The 23,849-nt window shown below is 41.8% G+C and overlaps 4 protein-coding genes across 6 annotated transcripts in view; 1 reads left to right on the forward strand and 3 right to left on the reverse strand.

Moving 5' to 3' along the window:
* LOC119727862 lies at positions 1–5,446 on the reverse strand. Its single transcript, XM_038199936.1, has 4 exons — positions 3,219–5,446; positions 1,993–2,250; positions 1,292–1,546; positions 1–1,136 (listed from the first exon to the last, which is right to left on the reverse strand). Exons 1-4 carry the CDS (start codon positions 4,795–4,797, stop codon positions 817–819), a joined length of 2,412 nt encoding a protein of 803 aa, XP_038055864.1. The 5' UTR covers positions 4,798–5,446; the 3' UTR covers positions 1–816.
* A 3,299-nt stretch (positions 5,447–8,745) lies between these two features.
* Positions 8,746–10,974, reverse strand: LOC119728812. The gene has a single exon (XM_038201211.1). The coding sequence runs from the start codon at positions 10,486–10,488 to the stop codon at positions 9,046–9,048; it is 1,443 nt and encodes a 480-aa protein (XP_038057139.1). The 5' UTR covers positions 10,489–10,974; the 3' UTR covers positions 8,746–9,045.
* Positions 10,975–14,004: 3,030 nt separating this feature from the next.
* On the reverse strand, positions 14,005–15,556 carry LOC119727863. The gene has a single exon (XM_038199937.1). It carries the CDS (start codon positions 15,502–15,504, stop codon positions 14,005–14,007), a length of 1,500 nt encoding a protein of 499 aa, XP_038055865.1. The 5' UTR covers positions 15,505–15,556.
* Positions 15,557–17,212: 1,656 nt separating this feature from the next.
* LOC119727509 (protein furry homolog-like) overlaps positions 17,213–23,849 on the forward strand; it is a 64,143-nt gene continuing 57,506 nt past the window's right edge. For all 3 annotated transcript variants that reach the window (XM_038199404.1, XM_038199405.1, XM_038199406.1), the window contains exons 1-8: positions 17,213–17,292; positions 19,244–19,445; positions 20,290–20,507; positions 21,812–21,865; positions 22,288–22,421; positions 22,560–22,590; positions 23,007–23,137; positions 23,442–23,604. In XM_038199404.1, coding sequence (XP_038055332.1) covers positions 19,370–19,445; positions 20,290–20,507; positions 21,812–21,865; positions 22,288–22,421; positions 22,560–22,590; positions 23,007–23,137; positions 23,442–23,604 — 807 coding nt within the window. In that variant the 5' untranslated portion in view covers positions 17,213–17,292; positions 19,244–19,369. The remainder of the gene's footprint in view (positions 17,293–19,243; positions 19,446–20,289; positions 20,508–21,811; positions 21,866–22,287; positions 22,422–22,559; positions 22,591–23,006; positions 23,138–23,441; positions 23,605–23,849) is intronic.

The raw sequence follows: 23,849 nt of genomic DNA on the forward strand, positions 1-23,849 counted from the left end.
CATTGTTTGCCTAACCAGGGTTGTTAATCAAAATATTGTGTACTACATTTGGTGACATTTTCTGAAACATGTATTCTGTGTCATTTTCGTTGTTGTTCCAAACAGTCAAAACACACAATAAATTGCTTTTCAGGGCGAGACAGGTTTTAAACTCTAGTCATGAAATTTCTTGGGTATGTTCATATTAAGTTGTTCTATAAATGCACCGAGTTTCGTAATTTCTCGTCACTCTATGGCCGAGATCTGGGGGGGGGGCGGGGGCGGAACCCGCCCCCTGGCTGTGAGATTGTCAATAATAACCCGGCTGCTTTAGGTTTAAAATGTATTTATTCTTTTAAAAACGTATATAATCCAAGACTCCCGATATAGAAGGTCTACAGACATGAATCAAGTCCGTGAAAATATTTATTCAAAAAATTAATACAGACGACCTCTATACTAATGTAGGGGCTGACATAATTGTGCATGCCTGTGGGCAGCAGTTTCTGGATGATGTGGTTTCATCTTCATCGTCCTGATGTTGTCTTTACTCTTTCGTCTCTTGACCGATAACTGTTAGGGTTAGTCTTTGAGACACGAGATGCTTGTCGGTACGGTGAGGTGTTTGCTTGATCGGCTCAGGGACGCGTGCTGAATTGCTTGGCTTGGGTGGTTGATCCGTTCGTTTGGGTTGATGGGAGATCTTACTTACTTACTTTATACTTAGATCACAGAGATATTGATGTGGCTGGAGTCAGCTGGGGTTCGGTGTTCTGTTGCTCCCTAATGAAGACCCATACAGTCGCGGTATGGTGGGCAGAGGCGTAGCCAGGGGTCTCATTCTAGGGGCATGAATGCGGCAGTAGAGGGGGCTTTTTTGGGAGGAAATGTGTTGTTCCTACCAAGCTCCCTGGCAAGATCGTCACGCCCTATAGCGATGAGCGCTAATGCCAAGTATTGTACCGGATTATCACCGGTAAAGCTCTGCCTCCATGCCGCAATCATCTGACCTGCTTGCTCCCTGGTCGTGGAGAACGCTGCTTGGATATCTCGACACTGCTCGACGTCAAACGAAAGATGCTGCGCTAACCTTAGCCACTTGTTGTCGACGCTCCTCGCCACTTTCTGGAGTGTTGGACTTTCCAGTATTTCCTCACCTGTTTTATCACAAATTATACAAATTGTATACAAATTAATTGGCTACATATATAGTGGACACCTCGTCTATAGGAATTTGCCTATTGGTTTCCAAGTCCATACCCAAAGAATTAACATTTCCAAATCCAATTTAAAGGTAATATGTGATTCTTACCAAGCTCTCTGGCAAGATCGTCATGCCCTATAGCGATGAGCGCTGTAGCCAAGAACTGTACTGGATTATCACCGGTAAAGCTCTGCCTCCATGCCGCAATCATCTGACCTGCTTGCTCCCTGGTCGTGGCGAATGCTGCTTGGATATTTCGACACTGCTCGACGTCAAACGAAAGATAGTGCGCTAAGTTCCTCCACTTGTTGCCGACACTCTCTGCTACTTTCTGGAGTGTTGGATTTTCCAGAATTTTCCCACCTGTTTATTCACAAATTGTGTACAAATTGTATGAGCAGTGATTATATGTAAGTGCGGTCGACGAGGAGGGTTTGTGCATGCAATTTGTTTGTTTGTTTTTACGGGGAATTCTACACATGAGTTGTTTGTAGACTGACAGTGATGACACACATTTCGATGCTGTGTCTGTAAAAAAAAAATGTCGTTGTCCGTGTTATGCTGCTTTCCATGGTGATCCTTGAAATATTTCCCCCTATCAGGACGCAGTTGAATTATAGATCTGTTCCTTGCTCTGTGGTTGAATCAAGTAGATCGACTCTCTGATAACCCTCTGCGTTTTCGTACGACATTCTGTGCAGCAAGTGAATCAGCCTGCATCACTGTGGGCATGAGCAATGGTGCTAAAGATGAATCCAATAATTCAAGAAGGTATAAACAAGAAGTTTTCAAATGACGGTTAAACCTACCGAGCTCAGGAAGTAGTGTGTGTAGTCCCACTGCCCTGAGTGCCCCCTTCAGTTCAGCCAAGATGTCTGGTCCAGCGTAGCCCGCCCTCCATGCAGTGAGCATCTGAAGGGCCTGCTGCTTGATGCGGCCTGGGTGAGCCTCAATAATAGCCTGGCACTCATCGTCATCAAAACTCAGATAAGTCGCGACTGTCGGCCAGGCTTGGTCGAGCAGGTTGGCAACGTTCTCAAGCACCTCGTCATCAAATTCGTCTACATCTGCGTGCGAAAAAAAACCGTTAATTTGTTAGGCGGAAAAGGAAGTTGATATTAATCTTGAATGATACAGTATTTTGAATCAGGGAAGATCGTTGCCGTAGCTTTGCCAAAACATTCAATGCAACCCTCGCACTGAGTCATAATTTCCTCCTTCCATGTTTGAAAGTCATGGTCGAAATCTATACGGAATAATAACATGCCACCCTACGGACAGACACTCATCGTTTTAAAAATAGTCCTATCCATCAGTCTATTACATTATCAGTAACCCTGGCCAAATCAACCTGTATAGTATGGTTTAGAGTGGTTTATTATGTAAATGGTAGAGACCAGATGTTCTTTTGCCATTTGCACTGTCATGTTTACCATTTTTTTTAAATGCTAACTTTAACGTTGACGTTAATTTTACGTATTATACATGTTAGTGTGTTATCTTAATATAATAATAATAATAATATAATGATAATAATTTTCCTAGCTGACTGATAATTTGTGAGAAAAAACTGTGATACAGTTTTCCATTTTCTCCTCATAGGCCTGTCCAGAATTTATTGGGAAATCCTTAATGGCCAAATCGTTCTTCCATTTTACTAATTCAATCCAGGCATATGACTAGTAGTACCCAAATTCTTCTAAACTGTTCATCTGACATGATGATCAACAAAATCAAACGTCTCATGGGGTGAGATTTGACAGGTGAAATGCACAATTTTTTAATTCATACTCATAATGTAGTGCAAATGTCCAAAAGGGTTTAAAATTAAGTACAACAACCCAGGAGGCAAGCAACAGGAGTAGGCCCCTAATAACACTTGTTAATACACTGAAGTAGCACTAATAACAAAATTAAAAATGCTGCTATTTAGAATTAAACTCACAAAAGCACACCATGGCCTACTATGAGTGATCACAGTAGTCTTCACGACAAGGAATAATATGCACTAAAGACAGAATATTTTTTATTTTACCTTGGCTAGCCACGGTGTTAGTCCTCAATTGGTGGGAGGAATATGGTCGGTTTCTGGCAGCAGTTTCTGGGTAGGTATTGCCTGCAGCCCGGGTGATGCCCGATGAGTATTGCGGGGAATGTGATGGGTAGGTATTGCCTGCAGCCCGCGAAATGCCCGATGCGGAGTATTGCTGGGATGTTGCTCGTGGCGTTACGGTGTTCCTTATGGCCATTTCGTGGACGCTGTTGAAGCTGGAAATCACATCATGGTGGGGTGTGCTCTGACTCCGAGAGGAACTTGAGATAATCCCCACGGGGGGTCCTTGTGGAACGACTTGACCATAACAGCCAGGGGTAGTGTTCGTGAGACGAGATGTTGTCTGTGGGGTTGTCTGTGGGGTTGTCTGTGTTCTGTAGCTTTCTAATGAGGGTCTTTCCACGGTCGTGGTATGGTCGAAGGGGTATGGTTGGTTATAGGTGGAGTATGCTGGGTAGACATTGCTTGCAGCCAGCGGAATGCCCGATGACAATTGCGGGGATGTTGCCTGTGGCGTTACGGTGTTTCTCATTGCGGTTCCGTGGAAACCGCCGTAGCTGGAAATCACATCATGGTAGGGTGTGCTCCGAGAGGAACTTGAAAAAATCCCCACGGGGAATCCTTGGGGAACAGCCGAGTGGGGACCAGACGGAGCCGCTCCCTTCTTTCGGAATAACTGGATAGTCACGTTGCAGGAGCGCATCGGAGTGAACTCGAACAGATTATTGTACTTTTGGATGATATCTGAATATGCCCCCTTTGGGGAAGTGGGCTTGCCGCGGAATTCAAATACTAAATCCATACCGGCTCGGGATGCGAAGTCCCGCTGAAACTGAGTACAACCGCTGTATTCATTGTCGATGTACAGAACGAGGCAGCCCGGTTTGGTCTGCTGGAGAACATCCCGAAGGAAAGCGCCTTTGGAGGAGTCGGCTCGGAAGAAAGCAGACACTGCTGAGAAAGATTTAGACAGTGTGAGGATATCTGCCTGTTTGATGAACTGCAGATCTCGAATGTGGAGTCCGAGTGTGTCTTTGACCAGATCACACATGTGGTAAGTTACACTAAAGGTATCTTGTAGGTGGGTGTATATCGTGTCCCAAGTGTCTTTCCAGTTGGGGTACAGATCAAAGACAAGGCATTCCAAAGAACGCGGGAAGATGCCGTGCATCCGGAGGAAGGTTGTCAAGCCAACCAGGTCTGACCCAGGCCCGCCTCCAATGCTACAAACCTTCAAACTGCTCCTGTTGCGCCAACTTCTTATGACCTCATCCGAGTACTGAAGCGAGCCATACACGAGATAGCAATGGTGCATCAGGTAAAGAAACACGTAAGCACAGCGGTTGGCCGGGTCATTCCAGTCAGAACGCAAACCTGAATTGGCAAACCGGAGTCCGCTTTTGTACAAATTGGAGATGCTTCTCAAGGACTGCTTGACAATTTCAGTATTGGATATGTATCCATGATTTGGAACCTTATCTACAAGTTCTTCGAGGATAGCTGTCAGGATGCGACGAAAATAATCCGAAACAGCCTGAGCGTTTGGCACGGGAAGATCCATGTCCTGCAAAAGCAAAACGCGAATAGGAATAGAGTGAGTTGAACCTTGCTGGAGTGTTCAACTGCTCTGGTTGGCAATACTCCTCGTAAGAAAAGCGTTAACCATGCAGGATCAGCCTTTGTTAGTAACCGCACTTGAAACAATCATGTGGAAAAACATGTTCATTTTTCTACTTGGTTATACACTCAAGCAAACAATAATTCTGGCACATAATAATATTATATTGCACAGTCATCGGATTTCTCACTGGGGGAACCCCCTCCGCCCGATCATATACTTATTACTGTCAACATACACACCGTCACCGTTATCTTCACCGTACCTCTAAACACATTCCAAATTGACAACATTATGTGATACTAAACCGTAAAGTAAGGACCAAAACGATATTTTGGCTTAAAAGAAAAACCAGGAGGTTAAGCGTCTGAAAATTGCAGTGTTTTGTTCAAGAAAATGTGTCTCTCCGTCCAGCTCTGAAAAAAGGCAGCCATGTTGCCTCAGCGGGCAGTGAGGACGAAACCATTATGCTGAAGGGGTGATAAAATTACAAAATAAACCAACAGAGGGCACCAATTGTGTGAATCCGGCATGCACAATTACGTGCTCACACCCATGGCATAGTTCAGGCACCGTGCAAAGCAAGATGGCGGTACACCGCACTGCTTTGAAAAAAATTTTCGCGTGAAAAAAAAACTGTCCGTTTTCATGAACGAAATTAAACCTAAAACCGATGGAAATTATCTTATAGTTTATGCCTTACAGTTCTGCCTATTTTGTCAATTTATAATGTTTTTTTGGAGGTGTTGACAGTGTTTTGACGAACTATCGTGTGATGACGGTATGTTGAGATAATTAGTACTCCCTCCGTCTGACTGCATTATTAATGATTTCCGGGTACAACCTCGTCCCAAGAGCTTACTATTTTCAACCTCGTTCCAATTGCAGGTAGTGGTGGGAGCGCACTGCTTGACACCCTGGGAACGAGGTTGGTCTGGGCTGACAATACAAACTCTGGATTTTTTTTTAAAACAGTAAAAGCCTCTACATTGATCCAAGCTGCGCAGTGTCAATAATTGAGCGAAATAATTTCAAAATCAATACAGAGTTGAACAAAATAATACTTTTACTCACCTGTTATATAGTGGCCGAATGATAGCTTGCTCTCATCTTGCGTCACTTTCGTTTTCAGTACGACGATATTATTATGATCAAAAACTGCGTCGTCTTTGGAAAATCCCGCATCAGATATGGGAATATCATTATCAACGCGGAAGTATACCCAACCTCATAGGGGAAGTCTGGTTCCCTGAACCCGTTGTCCTTTGGACTTAAAATATGGGGTCCGATAGCTGGCGGTGATTCATACATGGATTACATTACACGAAATAATGTATGCAAATTATATGCACGATGTGTATAGGTCTGAATCCCGCCACCTGTATACCAAATCACAACGGTAATGTTTACGCGGAACCAGCCTATTGCAAAATGGCAATAGTCCACGAATGTGGAATTTCTGACATGTGGTAATATGCTTCGATTTTCGCTGACTTCCAATTTGTCTCTATAGCTACTATCAATATAGAGAGGGACATTGTAGTATTTGAAACCTATCTGCAGTTAAGTGCTTGAAAGTGGCCTTCGTGGAGACACTGGCGATTTTGCGTAAAGATGGAATAAAGTTCAGTTGAGTTACTGTTTGTGGTAAGACAAGAGTCATGCACAAAGCTGAAAGTGATTCAAAAATGAACAATCATGCTGTGCGCGTAGAGGTAGTCCAATAAATGGCTTTAAAGGGAATATACTTCATTTGCTTTTGCTGTAATTTTCAGAAATGGATGGAATTGGGGGGTTGGAAATATTTAGCAAATATAGTTACACTGACTTTTTTGAGGTTTTGGGTTCGAAAATGCTATAAAAACCAAGAAAAACAATCATTTTCTTGTAGTCTGGTTCCCTGACTCCATTTAAGAAGAAACAGAGCAGTGTACATACATTGGGGAATCGTAAGGTCAGAGAACCAGTCTAGCTGGCTTGTACCCGTTCATAGGTGTGTAATCGATTGCAAACAAGTGCGATGGTCAACTGGGGCCAGTATTTGAAAAAAAGCCAGTTTTTTCCAACGCTGGTCGGCCGATCAGCGTTGGAAATTGATACAAAAATACCACTTTTCTTGAAAATGACAGTATACCAGGTGCCATGATTTTACAGGATGCTTTACACTGTCATTCACTAACAGTCCAGCAAGGTATTTCAAAATGATTTGGTGGTTTTATTTTTTGATGTTTGCAAATGTTGTATTTTCCCTCTAGGTACCGGTCCCCACATTTTTAGGGGACGGGAACCAGTCTACCAATTGCTATTTATTATGAAGGAGTGTAGCACGTCAGCGGCCATGTTCACTGTAATTTAGAGTCATGCATGATCCAGTGAGGTTTTCATGTAGGCTGTTAAAATGGGAATTATTATTCGGTGAAATGATAAACTTTCAGTAACAACATGACTCGACCTATGACTGTATACAAACGTTGTGAAGACTTATCCTGCGATTTCGAACTCCAAAGTAAACTTGAAATTCGAAAGACAAGAGATTTGTTTCAATCATCATGAAAAAGTTGCTCACTCTTTCCGATACATTCTGACAAACTTTTTTATGAAATACATACCGCGTACAAAAGTTGCTTTCCAGAATTCCAGTACATGTAGTTTTAGAAAGCCAACAATTCCTGTAAAGCTCAGTACAATGTAATGATCCTCTTCATTTCTATTAGAAATATTCTGAGCGAATCAAGCAATTTATTCAGGGAGTTAGAAATTCTAACTCCCTGAATAAATTGCTTGATTCGCTCAGAATATATTTTTTGTCAGAAACAATACCACGAATCATTGCACCACTCAGTTCTAAAGGAGTGTATTTATAGCCTCGTTTATTTGCAAAGACGGCATTTCTCATCGGGGAAATTACCTCAGCTTTCAACCCTGACCCTCTTGTATTTGCAGTATACATGATAACAATAACTGACAAAACATGAACATTGTGTCTAGTAAGCCTACATAGACGCGGCATACACGTACATAATTATGGCAGCGTCGACCAAGGTTAAGCCATTAAAAACATGCTACAGGTCGAATATCATCGAGGGAAACGGGCACAACAAATACAGGGCAAAAACAAGAAAAGCAGCGTAGAAATCACAACAGCCATACCAATAGGTAAAAATAGCCGATGTACATGAACTACGAATTCAAAAGAACTTGAAGTTGCGTAAAATTGAAGAGATTAATTTGCTAAAAATCGAAGGTTGCTTATGTAACATGTCTATTCCATGAAATGCTAAGCTTTAAAATTCATCAGATAAAGGTTGATTTCTATAATTAATTATTTAAAAGAGATAATGTTGGATAACTTAATTAAATCAGGTAAAAGTCTTGAAACAAAACCCGATTTGTGTGTTACACAAACGTGGCATTTATCCTTTTTCTTGCAACGATTGATTGATTTCTGATTATTGAATGGAATGTGCATAAAGACAGAGAAAGGCACTGCAATCATACTGATCCTCTATACTGTAACAATAAAACATATACATTTTTAAAAACTTCATTTTTACAGCGACAATGAAAATATACAAATCCAAATAAGAGTGCTGATTCCTAAATCATCTTCATTCACAAAACAGATTGAATCATCCAAAATGAAGCGACGTGTACTGTACAAAAGTAGTAGTATAGTCTGTCACGAGCCAATGTGGCCCATCAGGCCGGTGTTTATCTTCGGTGTCAGTAGAATGAAACGACTAAGAATATTTCTACTCCCCACCCCGGAATGCCAGTCCACCGCAGGTTACTCCCCAGCTAATTTCGGTACCCATTTGTACTCCTGGTGGAGAGATAACATGCCGGGGATGAAGTGGCTTGCCCAAGGACACAACATAATTACCAGCGGCGGGATTCGAACCCCTGACCCTCTTATTATGAGTCAGGAACCCAACCACTCAGCCACACTCTCCCACAAACATAGAGTTATATTTTAATATAACTCTATGCCCACCAACCCAGCATTAAATAAATTTCAAAAACTGACGTCTGAACAAACGATGAATACAAAAATTGTTAATTTCTTAATTATTTTTAAAAACGTATATTCGAAGACTCCATATATATAGAAGGTCTACAGACTTGAATCAAGTCCATGAAAATTTTTATCTAAAATAAATTATGCAGGTGAACACTCTAGACTCGAGAGGCTTACAAAATTGTGCATGCCTGCGGGCAGCAATATCTGGACAATGTGGTTTCATCTTCATCGTCCTGATGTTGTCTTTCGTCTCTTGACCGATAACTGTTAGGGTTAGTGTTTGCGACACGAGATGCTTGTCGGTTGGATGTTTGCTTGCTTGGCTTAGGGACAAGTGCTGAATTGCTTGGCTTGGGTGCTTGATCGACTCGTTTGGGTTGATGGGAGATCACAGAGATATTGACGTGGCTGGAGTCAGCTGGGGTTGTCGGTGTTCTGTAGCTTCCTGATGAGGGTCTTTCCACGGTCGCGGTACGGTGAGAGGAGTATGGTTGGTTATAGATGGAATATGCTGGGTAGACATTGCTTGCAGCCTGCGGAATGCCCGATGAGTATTGCGGGGATGTTGCTCGTGGCGTTACGGTGTTCCTTATGGCGATTTCGTGGAAGACGTCGTAACTGGAAATCACATCATGGTGGGGTGTACTCCGAGAGGAACTTGAGATACCCACAGGGGGAACAGCCGAATTGACGGCTTGACGAGACTGAACTGCTCCCTTCTTTCGGAATAACTGGATAGTCACGTCGCAGGAGCGCATCGGACTGAAGTCGAACAGACTATTGTGCTTTCGGATGGTAAATGAATATGCCCCCTTTGGAAAAGTGGGCTTGCCGCGGAATTCAAATACTAAATCCATACCGGCTCGAGATGCAAAGTCCCGCTGAAACTGAGTACAACCGCTGTATTCATTGTCGATGAACAGAACGAAGCAGCCCGGTTTGGTCTGCTGGAGAACATCCCGAAGGAACGCGCCTTTGGAGGGGTCGGCTCGGTAGAAAGCAGACACTGCTGAGAAAGATTTAGACATTGTGATGATATCAGCCTGTTTGATGAACTGCAGATCTCGGGTGTGGAGTTGTGTGTCTTTGACCAGATCACACCTGCAATAAGTTACACTAAAGGCATCTGGTAGGTGGTTGTATATCGTGTCCCAGGTGTCTTTCCAGTTGGGGTACAGATCCAAGACAAGGCATTCCAGAGAAGGCGGGAAGATGCCATGCACCCGGAGGAAGGTTGTCAAGCCAACCAGGTCCGACCCAGGCCCGCCTCCGATGCTGCAAACCTTCAAACTGCTCCTGTTGCGCCAACTTCTTGTGACCTCATCCGAGTACTGAAGCGAGCCGTACACGAGATAGCAATGGTGCATCAGGTAAAGAAACACGTAAGCACAGCGGTTGGCCGGTTCATTCCAGTCAGTACGCAAACCTGAATTGGAAAACCGGAGTCCGTGTTTGTACAAATTGGAGATTTCTCTCAACGACTGCTTGACAATTTCAGTATTGGATGTGTATCCATCATTGGGAACCTTATTGACAAGGTCTTCGAGGATATCTGTCAGGACGCGACGAAAATAATCCGAAACAACCTGGGCGTTTGGCACGGGAAGATCCATAGCCTGCAAAAGCAAAACGCGAATAGAAATATAGAGTGAGTTGAACCTTGCTTCAGTGTTCAACTGCTGTTCTGGTTGGCAATACTCTTCGGCATCGGTAAAAAGAAAAGCGTGCAGGATCAGCCTTTGCTCTTTTTTTAACCGGTTCTTGATATAATCATGTGGAAAACATGTTTAGTTTTCTACTTGGTTATACACTCACGCAAACAATAATTCTGGCACATAATAATAATGCACAATCATCGGATTTCTCACTTGGGGAACCCCCTCCGCCCGGTCATATACTAATTACTGTCAACATACACACCGTCACCGTTATCTTCACCGTACCTCTAAACACATTCCAAATTGACAACATTATGTGATACTAAACTGTAAAGTATGGACCAAAAGGATATTTTGGCTTAAAAAACCCAGGAGGTTAAGCGTGTTTTGTTCAAGAAAATATGTCTCTTCGTCCAGCTCTGAAAAAAGGGCAGCCATGTTGCCTCAGCGGGCCACCCATTATGTGAATCTGGCAAACACGATTACGTGCTCACACCCATCCTTAAACAAATGACATAGTTCAGGCACCGTGCGAAGCAAGATGGCGGCAAACCGCGCTGCTTATTTTTTTGTGTTTGACGAACTATCGTGTGATGACGGTGTGTTGAGATAATTAGTACTCCCTTTATGCCTGACTGCATTATTAATTGTGAAGATTTCCGGGTACAGCCTCGTCCCCAGAGCGTACTATTTTAACCTCATTTCCAATTGCAGGTAGTGTTGGGAGCGTACTGCTTGACATCCTGGGAACGAGGTTGGTCCGGGCAGACAATACAAACTCTGGATTTTGTTAAGCAGTAAAGGCCTCTACATTAATCCAAGCTGCGTCAATTGAGCGAAATAATTTCAAAATCAGTACAGATTTAAACAAAACCTTTTACTCACCTTACTGAATAGTGGCCGAATGATAGCTTGTCCTTGTCTTGCGTCACTCAGGCTGCGGTTTTCAGTACCACGATATTATTATGAGCACAAAATATCTTGCGTCGTCTTTAGTTTGGAAAATCCCGCATCAGAAACGGGAATATCAACGCGGAAGTACAGTATACGCAACCTTATGAGGTAGTTTGGTTCCCTGACCCCATTGTCCTTCGGACTTGAAATATGGGGTCCGATAGCTGGCGGTGTAGATTACACGAAACAATGTATGCAAATTATATGCACGACGTGTATAGGTCTTAATCCCCCCTCCTGTATTCTAAATCGCAACGGTAATGTTTGCGCGGAACCAGCCTGTTGCAAAATGGTAATGGTCCGATCAATGTGCAATTTCTGACTTGATGATATGCTTCGATTTTCGCTGAATTCGAAATTGTCTCTAGTATAAATAAATAGAGGGCATTGTAGTATTTGAAACATGCAGTTGAAGTGCTTGAAAGTTGCCTACATGGAGACACTGGCGATTTTGCGTAAAGATGGAATTAAGTTTAGTTCAGTTTGGGGTAAGACAAGAGTCATGCCCAAAGCTGAAAGTGATTAAAAAATTAACAATCATGCTGTGCGCGTAGAGGTAATCCAACCAATGGCTTTAAATGCGAGCTCTAGGTACTGGTCCCCATATTTTTCGGGGACGGGAACCAGTCTACCAATTGATATGTGTTACGAAGGAGTGTAGCACGTCAGCGGCCATGTGCACTGTATTTTAGAGTCATGTTCCAGTGATGTTTTCATGTAGGCCGTTAAAATGGGAATTATTATTCGGTGAAATGATAAATTTAAACTTCCAGTAACAGCATGATCGACCTATGACTTACAAACGTTACGACGACTTATCCTGCGATTTCAAACCCAAAGTTAACTTGAAATTCGAAAGACAAAAGATTTGTTTCAATCATCCTGAAAAGTTGCTCACTCTTTCCGATACGTTCTGACAAAACTTTATTATGAAATACATACCGCGTACAATAGTTGCTTTCCAGAATTCCAGTACATGTAGTTTTAGAAAGCCAACATTTCCCGTAAAGCTCAGTACAATTATGATGTACTTCAGTTATTTCTAATTCCCTGAATAAACGCTGGCGTGCCGGTGTAGGCCCCTATACTTAATTCGCACAGAATATATTTTTTGGTCAGAAACAATACCACGAATGAATGCTATTATTGCACCACTCAGTTCTAAAGATGTACAGCCTCGTTTATTTGCAAAGACGGCATTTCTCATCGGGGAAATTACCTCAGCTTTCAACTCTGACCCTCTTGTACTTGCAGTATACTTGATAATGAACAATAATTGACAAAACATGAACATTGTGTCTAGTAAGCCTACATAGCTAGCTATAGACGCGGCATGTTGGTCGCGTCGACAAAGGTTAAGCCGTATAATACATACTACATGTATAGGTCGAATATCATCGAGGGAAAAGGGCACAACAAAATACAGGGGCAAAACAAGAAGAGCTAGCAGCGTAGAAATGACAACAGCCATACCAATAGGTAAAAATAGCCGATGCACAGGAACTACGAATTCAAAAGAACTTGAAGTTGCGTAAAATTGAAGAGATTAATTTGCTAAAAATCGAAGGTTGCTTATGTAACTGTCTATTCCACTAAATTTGCTGCGTTTTAAAATTCATCAGATTAAGGTTGATTTCTATAATTAATTATTTATAAGAGATAATGTTGGATAACTTAATTGAATCCGGTAAAAGTCTTGAAACAAAACCCGATTTGTGTGTTACACAAACGTGGCATTATATCCTTTTTCTTGCAACGATTGATTGATTTCTGATTATTGAATGGAATGTGCATAAAGACAGAGAAAGGCACTGCAATCATACTGATCCTCTATACTGTAACAATAAAACATATACATTTTTAAAAACTTCATTTTTACAGCGACAATGAAAATATACAAATCCAAATAAGAGTGCTGATTCCTGAATCATCTTCATTCACAAAACAGATTGAATCATCCAAAATGAAGCGACGTGTACTGTACAAAAGTAGTAGTATAGTATGTCACGAGCCAATGTGGCCCATCAGGCCGGCGTTTATCTTCTGTGTCCGTAGCACGAAACGTCTGAGAATATTTCTACTCCCCACCCTGGGATATTCCAGTCCATCGCAGGTTATTCCCCAGCTAATGCCGGTACCCATTTATACTCCTGGTGAAGAGAAAACTGCCGGGAATGAAGTGGCTTGCCCAAAGACACAACATAATTACCAGCGGTGGGATTCGAGCCCCTGACCCTCTTATTATGAGTCGGGAACCCAACCACTCAGCCACACTCTCCCACAAACATAGAGTTATATTTTAATATAACTCTATGCCCACAAACCCTGCATTAAATAACTTTCAAAAACTGACGTCTGAACAAACGATGGATACAAAAATTGTTAATTTCTTAATTATTTTTAAAAACGTATATTCGAAGACTCCATATATATAGAAGGTCTACAGACTTGAATCAAGTCCATGAAAATTTTTATCTAAAAAAAATTATGCAGGTGAACACTCTAGACTCGAGAGGCTTACAAAATTGTGCATGCCTGTGGGCAGCAATATCTGGACAATGTGGTTTCATCTTCATCGTCCTGATGTTGTCTTTCGTCTCTTGACCGATAACTGTTAGGGTAAGTGTTTGCGACACGAGATGCTTGTCGGTTGGATGTTTGCTTGCTTGGCTTAGGGACAAGTGCTGAATTGCTTGGCTTGGGTGCTTGATCAACTCGTTTGGGTTGATGGGAGATCACAGAGATATTGACGTGGCTGGAGTCAGCTGGGGTTGTTGGTGTTCTGTAGCTTCCTAATGAGGGTCTTTCCACGGTCGCGGTACGGTGAGAGGAGTATGGTTGGTTATAGGTGGAATATGCTGGGTAGACATTGCTTGCAGCCCGCGGAATTCCTGACGAGTAGTGCGGGGATGTTGGTCGTGACGTTACGGTGTTTCTTACTGCGATTCCATGGACGCTGTTGTAGCTGGAAATCACATCATGGTGGGGTGTACTCCGAGAGGAACTTGAGATACCCACGGGGGGTCCTTGGGGAACTGCAGCCCGCTTGGAGGAACTCTTGGCCCTCAATTGGCCGGTTGGATTACTCTCAATTCTGACGGCATGACCAGACTGAACTGCTCCCTTCTTTCGGAATAACTGGATATTCACGTCGCAGGAGCGCATCGGACTGAATTCGAACAGATTGTGGTACTTTCGGATGGTATATGAATACGCCCCCTTTGGAAAAGTGGGCTTGCCGCGGAATTCAAATACTAAATCCATACCGGCTCGGGATGCGAAGTCCCGCTGAAACTGAGTACAACCGCCGCAGTCATTGTCGATGTACAGAACGAAGCAGCCTGGTTTGGTCTGCTGGAGAACATCCCGAAGGAAAGCGCCTTTGGCGTGGTTGGCTCGGTAGAAAGCAGACACTGCTGAGAAAGATTTAGACAGTGTGATGATATCAGCCTGTTTGATAAACTGTAGATCTCTAGTGTGGAGTCTTGTGTCTCTGACCAGATCACACCTGTGGTAAGTTACAGTAAAGGTCTCTGGTAGGTGGGTGTATATCGTGTCCCAAGTGTCTTTCCAGTTGGGGTACAGATCCAAGACAAGGCATTCCAGAGAAGGCGGGAAGATTCCTTTGTTACGGAGGAAGGTTGTTAAGCCAACCATGTCCGACCCAGGCCCGCCTCCGATGCTGCAAACCTTCAAACTGCTCCTGTTGCGCCAACTTCTTGTGACCTCATCCGAGTACTGAAGCGAGCCATACACGAGATAGCAATGGTGCATCAAGTAAAGAAACGCGTAAGCACAGCGGTTGGCCGGGTCATTCCAGTCAGAACGCAAATCTGAATTGGCAAAGCGGAGTCCGTTTTTGTACCAATTGGAGATTTTTCTCAACGACTGCTTGACAATTTCAGTATTGGATGTGTATCTATCGGGAACCTTATTCACAAGTTCTTCGAGGATATCCGTCAGGATGCGACGGAAATAATCCGAAACAGCCTGAGCGTTTGGCACGTGAAGATCCATGGCCTGCAAAAGCAAAACGCGAATAAGAATATAGAGTGAGTTGAACCTTATAGCTTCGACTTCAGTGTTCAACTGCTGTTCTGGTTGGCAACACTCCTCGTCATCAGGTTAACTATAGGATCAGCCTCAAGTTCTTGAACCGATTCTTGGGACATTCATGTGGGAAAACCTGTTGACCTTTTCAACTCGGTTTCACTTACCACGCAAACAATTCCGGCACACATTAGTCATCAGTGGATGTCTCACTCGGGGAACCCCCTCCGCAAGACTGCCTTATTAACGGCCGTCAGGCAATTTTTGTGAAGCTGTATTCAATAAGGGGTAGGCCTCTGGAATTTTTGTTTAACAGTAAAAACCTGTACATCATTGATCCTGAGCGGTGTTAAGCGTAATAATTTCACTGAATCAGAACAGATTAAAACAAAATTCTTCAATTTTGCACTCACCTATTAATAAGTAGCCGAATGCCAGTAGCTTGTAATAATTGTCTGCGTCACTGTCTCTATCTTACTGTTCTTACAATACCACGATACTGAGAAAAATTTTCATGCGTCGTCTTTGGAAAATCCCACATAAGAAATGAGAATACAAAAGGGAGGAATACGCAACCTCATGAGGTAAATTTCTTGGGGGGGGGATCCGAAAACTCGCGGTATATCGATTAGGTTTTCAAAATGAACCCTTTACTTTGGTTCGGTGGTTCGGTTGGGAATGGACCAAATCCGCTCCTTTGCTTGACACAATTGCCTATTCCAAAGGAACTTGCACGTCCGCGGCCACGTTGATTATAATTTAGAGTCATGTTTCAGTGATGTTTTCATGTAGGCTAATAAAAATGGGAGCTGTGTTTCCATGGTCACGCTGATGCAGTTGGTTTCCATAGTGATAGAGATAAATTAACCACAGCGGTCTGTGGGAGCTCGTTGGCTTGAATTATGTTTTCTAGACTCGATCGATGTGCCTATATAACCATTGGTAAAATCACGTGTCTTATTTCCCCATGGTATCAAGGTCACGGTACAAGATATACTGAGCCTGCAAGCAAACATAACGGTCGAAGCTTATATGAGCAAATTTTGAGATGAAAAAAAAAACCAGGCCCCGAAAAGACACATTTTTAATCATGATGTTCAGCATCCAAGTGTTTAAATCATTCATGATATTGAACATTAAAGGGAATACACAACATTTGCAAACATGAAAAAACAAAACTATCAAATTATCTTACTGGACGTCTTTTTTCAAATACTGCTCCCAATTTATCATATTTAAATATTCCCCATTTTCTTTGGAATCGATTACACACATGTGAACGGGTGCAAGCCAGCTACTGAAGTTTGCTCTGTTTAACCTTAAGTAGGGTCAGGGAACCAGACTACAAAAACATGATTGTTTTTCTTGGTAGTTCCAGCATCTAAGAACACAAAACTTCGAAAAAGTCAATGTATATAATATTTGCTATAAATACTAAGTCCATCCATTTCTGAAAATTACAGCACAGACAAAATGTTGTATATTCCCTTTAAATGTAAGGATTTTTTTCCATCTTGACTTATATTATCAGATGTTTGAACAGCTAAAAGTTCAGGCATTATTTTAATTAAAGGAATTAATGTTCGTAAACAGAAAAGTAAATGGATCCATATCAAGCAGCAGTCTCAAGGTCAGGTACAAAAACTGGCCTTTAACTATTGATTATGAGCCGCCGCCAAAATGAAACCGAGGTTTCAGAAGGTCTCGCAGACGTGACTGAATCAAAATGGCGGACACTTTTTATGCCGTAAACTTGTAAGTGAAACGTCAAAATTTGATTGAAGTTTATTTAGTTTTTGACATTGCGTTACACAACTTACTGAATTATTCTGTTGAATGAAAGCGTATATTTTAATTTGGGCTATTTTTTCTTCTTCAATTATTGTGAACAATTGCCACTCCGGGCTATTATTATTAATATTATCTTGTCCTAGACTCCCCTGATACGTACCCGTGCTTTAGGAATGCTATACAACTGGTATTTCCGACACTAAAAGAGTAGTCTGAATCTCCGGAGCATGGGTGGGAAAATCGTCTCAGTTAATGTTAATTGACCAGATTTATCAATTCAATAAAGTTAGAAGAGGCTACACACGTCTACTAGACTGACATTTAAAAAAAAAGTTCATTCAATAATCTGTAGGCAGGTAGGCCTAATCATCATCTTTAAATTAACGTAATCGTTGATCGTGTAGTTTACTGTTAGTTAGGACCCCGTTCCAAGAGAATGAAAAGAAATTCCTGGATACCAACATGAAGGGATAACAAGTATGATCGTGTTGCCCTTTAGGACCCCACTTCTACTTGATACTTAAACATTTTGTTATGATACAAGCAGGAAGTGTCAATGGACTTTGTGGAAAGGGGGCAAAGTTTTGATTTGTGAAAGGAACTTGTAAGACATCATAAGAAAGAGGTGTCCTAAACTACACAATTATTGGTTTAATTTAAACCAATGACTAAAACACTACCATAACAAAACCTTAGAAATGCGAACCCAACCCTAAGCGCAATTAAATAATAACATAACTAGGCGGCAAGATTACCATATGCGAAGTTCACTAATTTTCCTCTGTATTGACTAACAAGCCCCCAGATAGCAATTTCATGTCATCAAAGTCAATTTGAGCAGTGAGAAAATACAAGCATTGTCTTAGAAAACACTTAGAATTGTTCAGTCCACTCTCATAGGGTTTGTACCCAGAGTGTTGAGTGAACTTCGTATACTATATGGAAATCTTTCCGTTCATAAAACTGTAATCCTTTGTTACATTTTGCATAGTAGTAGTCCTGTTAAATTCCTGGATACCAACATGAAGGGATAAGAAGTATGATCGTGTAGCCCTTAGGACCCCACTTCTACTAGTCTTGTACTCTTGTAGTTGTACAAGAAAATCTGTTCCTAAAATGGCCGATGGCCAAACCATTTTCTCAATTGTTTTTTTTTTTTCCAACGGTTTTGATGTCTTAGGCCAAAAATAAAATCTACTTCTGCTTCCGATTACATGGCATTGGAAACTAGGGTGTATTGTAGGTATAGGTAGGGATTTTATTTTTGGTATTTTTGTTGTTGTTGATCGCCTGATCTAGTAATAGCCTATATGTAGTCAAGTGTGTAGTCAAGGGTAAAAGGTAGTAATTGATGGTTTTGGGTTATTTTCCTCATCCCCCCCCAAAAAAAAAAATTAGGGTAGGGGCTGTCAAATAGGGCAGATAGGGTATCCGGAAGCAGAACTATTATTTTTGGGGGCCTTATAATTATATAGGCCTATATATACATAATTCAATAATTAAGGCAAAATAAAAAAAAAAAAACATGTTTAGCGTCCTGCCTCTTTGACAAAAAGGAAGGAGGAGGCCCTTTTTTTTTTTTTTTTTTTTTTTTTTTTTTCAAAATGGCCGCCCGACACATTTTTCAAGACAACGCGGCCGGGCTATTTTTCAAGATGGTTACCAGCTTTTTTCAAAATGGCCGCCACTTGGACTCAGGAAATGACATATTGGCTTCTTATGGGCAAGATGCAACAGAAAATGAGACCAAAATGATGTAACTATGCAGAACCGAACATCTCTTCTGCGCAATTGTACCATATTTAAAAAAAAAAAAAAAAAAAAAAAAAAGGAGGCGGCCTCTAAAAAGGAAGCGGGCGGGGACGCTAAACATGTTTTTTTTTTTACTTCGCCTAATCACTGTTTTTATTCGCAGATTCTGAGAGATTGTTCACCTCAATGAGTCAACACAAAAATGGACCGTGTTAGCATGTTGCACCAGCCGTAACCAGGCTGCAAGAAAATCCATTGGCATCTTTGTTCACATTAACATCATCTCAAGATGTCTCAGTCAGGATCCCGGCGTAAGAAATCCAAGAGCATGACTACGTCAGTGTCGCAGAGTGAGAATCTAACGGGTAAGTAAAGTTATTTTAAGGTTGCACAAAGAAATTGACTGGAGCGGGGTTTGAACCTGCGACCTCTGGATTGCCGTTCCGGTGCGCTACCAACTGAGCTATCCAGCCCTATGTTGGCAGTTCCCCATTTTGTCAGTGTCTTTGTTCAAGGGGCGTTAGTCAGAAGCCATAAACCAGTATAAGCCATGTAGCCAGGGATCACGCTCAAAGTCACGATGCTAGCAACATCAGCAATGCTTCAAACCAGGGAAATAGCTAACAGGGATCGCTCAGAGAGGATACAGCTTTTTATTACAACTTTTCAAATAAACCACGTTGGAAAACTGACTAGGTGCGTTATAATTATTTTAACGTTGAACAAAGAAATGACTAGAGGTACGTGAAAGCAGAATTTTTTTTAAAGTAAGATGTTTGACTTTTTTAAGTAGGAGTTGGGGTACAGAAAAAAAGTCTTAAATTGCCCTGTGGAAGGTTTTGGTTGGGCACCAGTTTTGCCCAGCTGTTGTTTATAAGCATAAGAATTTGTACATCCTGAGCACAAATAAAGACTTGTGTGACCAGTTTAACAATTGCACCAGAATTTTGTAGAGAAGAAGTTTGGACAGTTGGCAAATTTAATTTCCCCCAAATTTTATTGGCAACATAGAGTTGTGCATACCCGGTTTGTCGAAATTAATGCCCAAATGGATAATGTTAAATTTTCAATAGCGTGTTCTAGGAAAAGTGCTCTTCTCCAAATCTAAACTACGCATGACTAGTATACAATTTCAGGTTTTGTTATGTTTCTCCTTTATTGATTGCTTGAAAGACCAATTTATTGAATGATTTTTCTTTTCTCGTACAGGTTCTACACTTAGTCTGGTGACAAGTGCATCCTCTGACACCTTATCCTTACCATGGATCAGAGTCAATGAACCAGGCCTAGAGCGTGACCCAAGCACTACCTCTACCATCATGCTGGATACTAACGTCAAACCGGGCCAGTATGTACTGCAGAGTCTGTTTGCCGAGTTCACCATTCAAGCTGAGAGGAAGATTGAGAAGATCATGTCAGAGCCACTGGTAGGACGGGATCTTAGTCCCTTGTGTTAAAGATATAGTCCATCATTTGTAATTTGTGCATTTTGTTCGTTTGAAGCAACAAAAGTGCTCAAAATCTAAAGAAGGGTACTGAACAACTAACCTGATGAAGTTTCAGCTCAGCTTCAGCTGTATATTCCGAGAAAAACAACATTCTAGGATCTCAATTTCAGATCAAAAGTTGCTGAATCATGTTTTGAATTGGGCCTGAATTCAGCGTCCGAGACACGTTCTCACTGAGCCGATTGCAGTTACGCGATGTCGCGCACTGATCCGACGAATTATAGCAACCGCGCGCGCGTGTGCGTCGTGCCAATGCTTGCGCGTGCTTCGCCAAATAACAAAACGAACTACTAATTTAAATTTTCCTACGGTGCGTCTTAAGAAGCACCGTTGGAAAGGCCTTCTTTCGTTGATTACTTCAAAATGACAGCTTGCCAGAAAGAATAATTTCACAGGGAGTTTAGTCCCATTACTATCTTTCAACCAAGTATGTTTTTCAACAATAATTACGCCAGTTACTTTTCGGATAGCTGCAAATGATGGACTATAGCTTTAAACTAAATGTATCTATCCATGGACTCGGCCAACAAAGACAATTAGAAATTGTAATTAGGCGGTACCGTGCTTGAAGCATGTCCCACAAAGTAGCTTTTTTTGGGGGGGAGGGTTCTATTTTGACTGAAGTAGTAATATAGCCAGGGAACGTTTCTTGGCTTCATGGCTAGCGTATATTCAAAAGAAGGAAGGGGGCGGGGGGCTGGATGAGTTCGATGACAAAATATAACCAAACAGAAACAAAAAACTAACAAACAATTAAAATTACAAATATACAGGGATTTTGAGTTCCATGATCTATTCATAATAAAAAAAATGTAAAGTACAGGTTGGGCCATGATCCGCATCAAGGCCCCTAGCCGGTTTTAAATGTACTTGTTTATTCCAGCCAAGCACATATTTATTCCCATTCATAAATACCTTTCCGTCCAAAAGTCAAAACAAGTCAAAAATTTGCAAATTTTCAGTGATTTTGTTCAGCAATTTCAGTTCATGTTCAACACCCCTCTAACTATGTCTATGATGTGTGCCTCGCGTGCATAGTGCTAAAATCTCCTTATATGGAAATTGGTTCGCATGGCCAGTACCCATGTGATGTGGCGCAGAATGCAGCTGTGTTTTACTTTCTTTTAAACCACTCACGTGACGGGCTGTCAACCAATGGGACTTGTTCAACTGTCTCAGGTATTTATAGATTTATAAATGCAAACATTGCCTTTTTTCTGCAGGAGAGTCCCCTTGCTAAGTCATTACAACGTGGGGAGGACCCACAGTTTGATCAGGTATGTCTAGGAGCATAAACAAGGGTTGAACTTGTGTGATGTGCACTTATAAAAAGAGTATTCTGAAAAGCGACAAGTGGAAAATAGGTGTGAAGCACACTCTAAACTGCTAGTCATTAACCATGTAAACAGTCAAGAAGTTTTGAGTGTTAAGGTTAACCCCATGCGTACGGGAAGCGGTCATGGCCGCGGCCGCTAATCCTCATTGGAATGCAGTTGCCAGCTGTGGTATGCCGTGGCACACGGCTAGTGGGTAGTTCCACAGCTGCTGCTTTTGTGCAGTCCTGCTACCACACAAAGGCTGTGCAGTCTATGTGTGGAGGAATGTCCCCATTACACCCCGTCCTTAAGGGGTTAATAATCTTCCAAGCACAAACTTGTGCCTACTTTCAACATCTTTTGATCTTGTCTGGTGTCCTCAGCTTCTGAGTTCCCTGAGTGCAGTCTCGGAGCATTGCCTGCCTTCTCTTCTCAAGACCCTGTTTGATTGGTACGAGCTTCAGAATGAAGACGAGGGAGCCAGAAGACAAAAGGGTTCATCTGGCAAATCCAAGGGGTGGGTCATCATTGTGTTTATACTGTAAATCAATTTTTGTTTGACGTGTATGATCACTAGAATTGTTCTCATTTTTGTGTGGAATGAGTGGATTTGTAATTAACCAACTGACTTTGTTTTTTAATTTTTTTATTTCAGGGAAAAAGACTATGTCTCTGAAAGAAGGGATGTAAGTACAAATATTTCAAAAGTCTGCATTTGTTCAATCATCAGTTTTTAAAGAAAAGTATGTTCCCATACTTTTTTAAACCATTTTGTAGCCTGGGGCTAGTAGTGACACTTCAGGTTTCATATGCATTGATCATCCATTTGTATTTGAGAACGAATTGGTTATGGAAAGCAGGATTTTTTGGAATCAATATTGACTGTTCCTTGCCCTCAATGATATTTATAAACTTAAATTGACGATGGTTAGAACCAGAGTAGAAGTGAGATCTCCTACATTGTTTGTTTGAGTTTGTTATCATTCCCAATTTTCAATCCTTGCACAAAATGGGTTTCTTCAGTGAAGGGGATGTTCATAATACTGCTGATGGGTACTTCCACAGGGAGTCCATAACGATCCTTATTTTGTTCTGTGATTAGTTGGCAGTGGACTTTCTCTACTGTCTGGTGCTGATCGAGGTGTTGAAGCAACTCCCCCTGCATCCCGTCCCAGAAAAACAACTCAATCACATCGAGACCCTTGCCTTCAAACACTTCAAACATAGAGACAGGTAGGCCCCTTAACATAACTCCCTTGTCATTTATGCCAGGGACCATCGTTGATCCTCCCAAATTGTCCACGATGCGAGAACCCTGTATTACATTCCTAACACTTTAACCTTCACAGGGTGTCAAGTGATCTTCCACACGTTCATCAGGGAGAAATCCATTTTTGTTTTCAGTAGAGTAATATACCAGCTTTAAACTACTTCAAAATTTCATTTTCAACTATTTTTCATCGACTCAAACTGTAATGGCTTAGTGCTTATAAAAACAATACACAATGTTTGATTTGAATATTTCTTTTCATCGCAGCCTTCAAGCAGGCCCAAACACAGAGAATTTCCACATCATTGCTGACCTGTATGCAGAGGTTCTGGGGGTCCTGGCAAAGACGAGGTTTATGTCTGTCCGTAAACGCTTCTTGATCGAGCTGAAAGAACTGCGCTCGGAACCACAGAACGTTCAGACAACACAGGTACATATTGCTAGAGTTGGAATTGAGTCAATCGCAAGTCTAATCATAAATCAATTCAGAAGTCAGGTCGTAAGTAGCAGGAATTGAGCACTGACAAGGAATGCTTTTGACACATTTCATTTGACTAGCTTGTGATTTGACATGAGACTGGGTGGTTTGCGATTGACTTGTGATTGACTGTGATTGACTTGTGATTGACTTGCGATTGACTTGTGATTGACTCGCGATTGACTTACGATTGACTT

Source organism: Patiria miniata, unplaced genomic scaffold (genome assembly GCF_015706575.1).
Source record: "Patiria miniata isolate m_02_andy unplaced genomic scaffold, ASM1570657v1 HiC_scaffold_20, whole genome shotgun sequence".
Classification (NCBI taxonomy): domain Eukaryota; kingdom Metazoa; phylum Echinodermata; class Asteroidea; order Valvatida; family Asterinidae; genus Patiria; species Patiria miniata.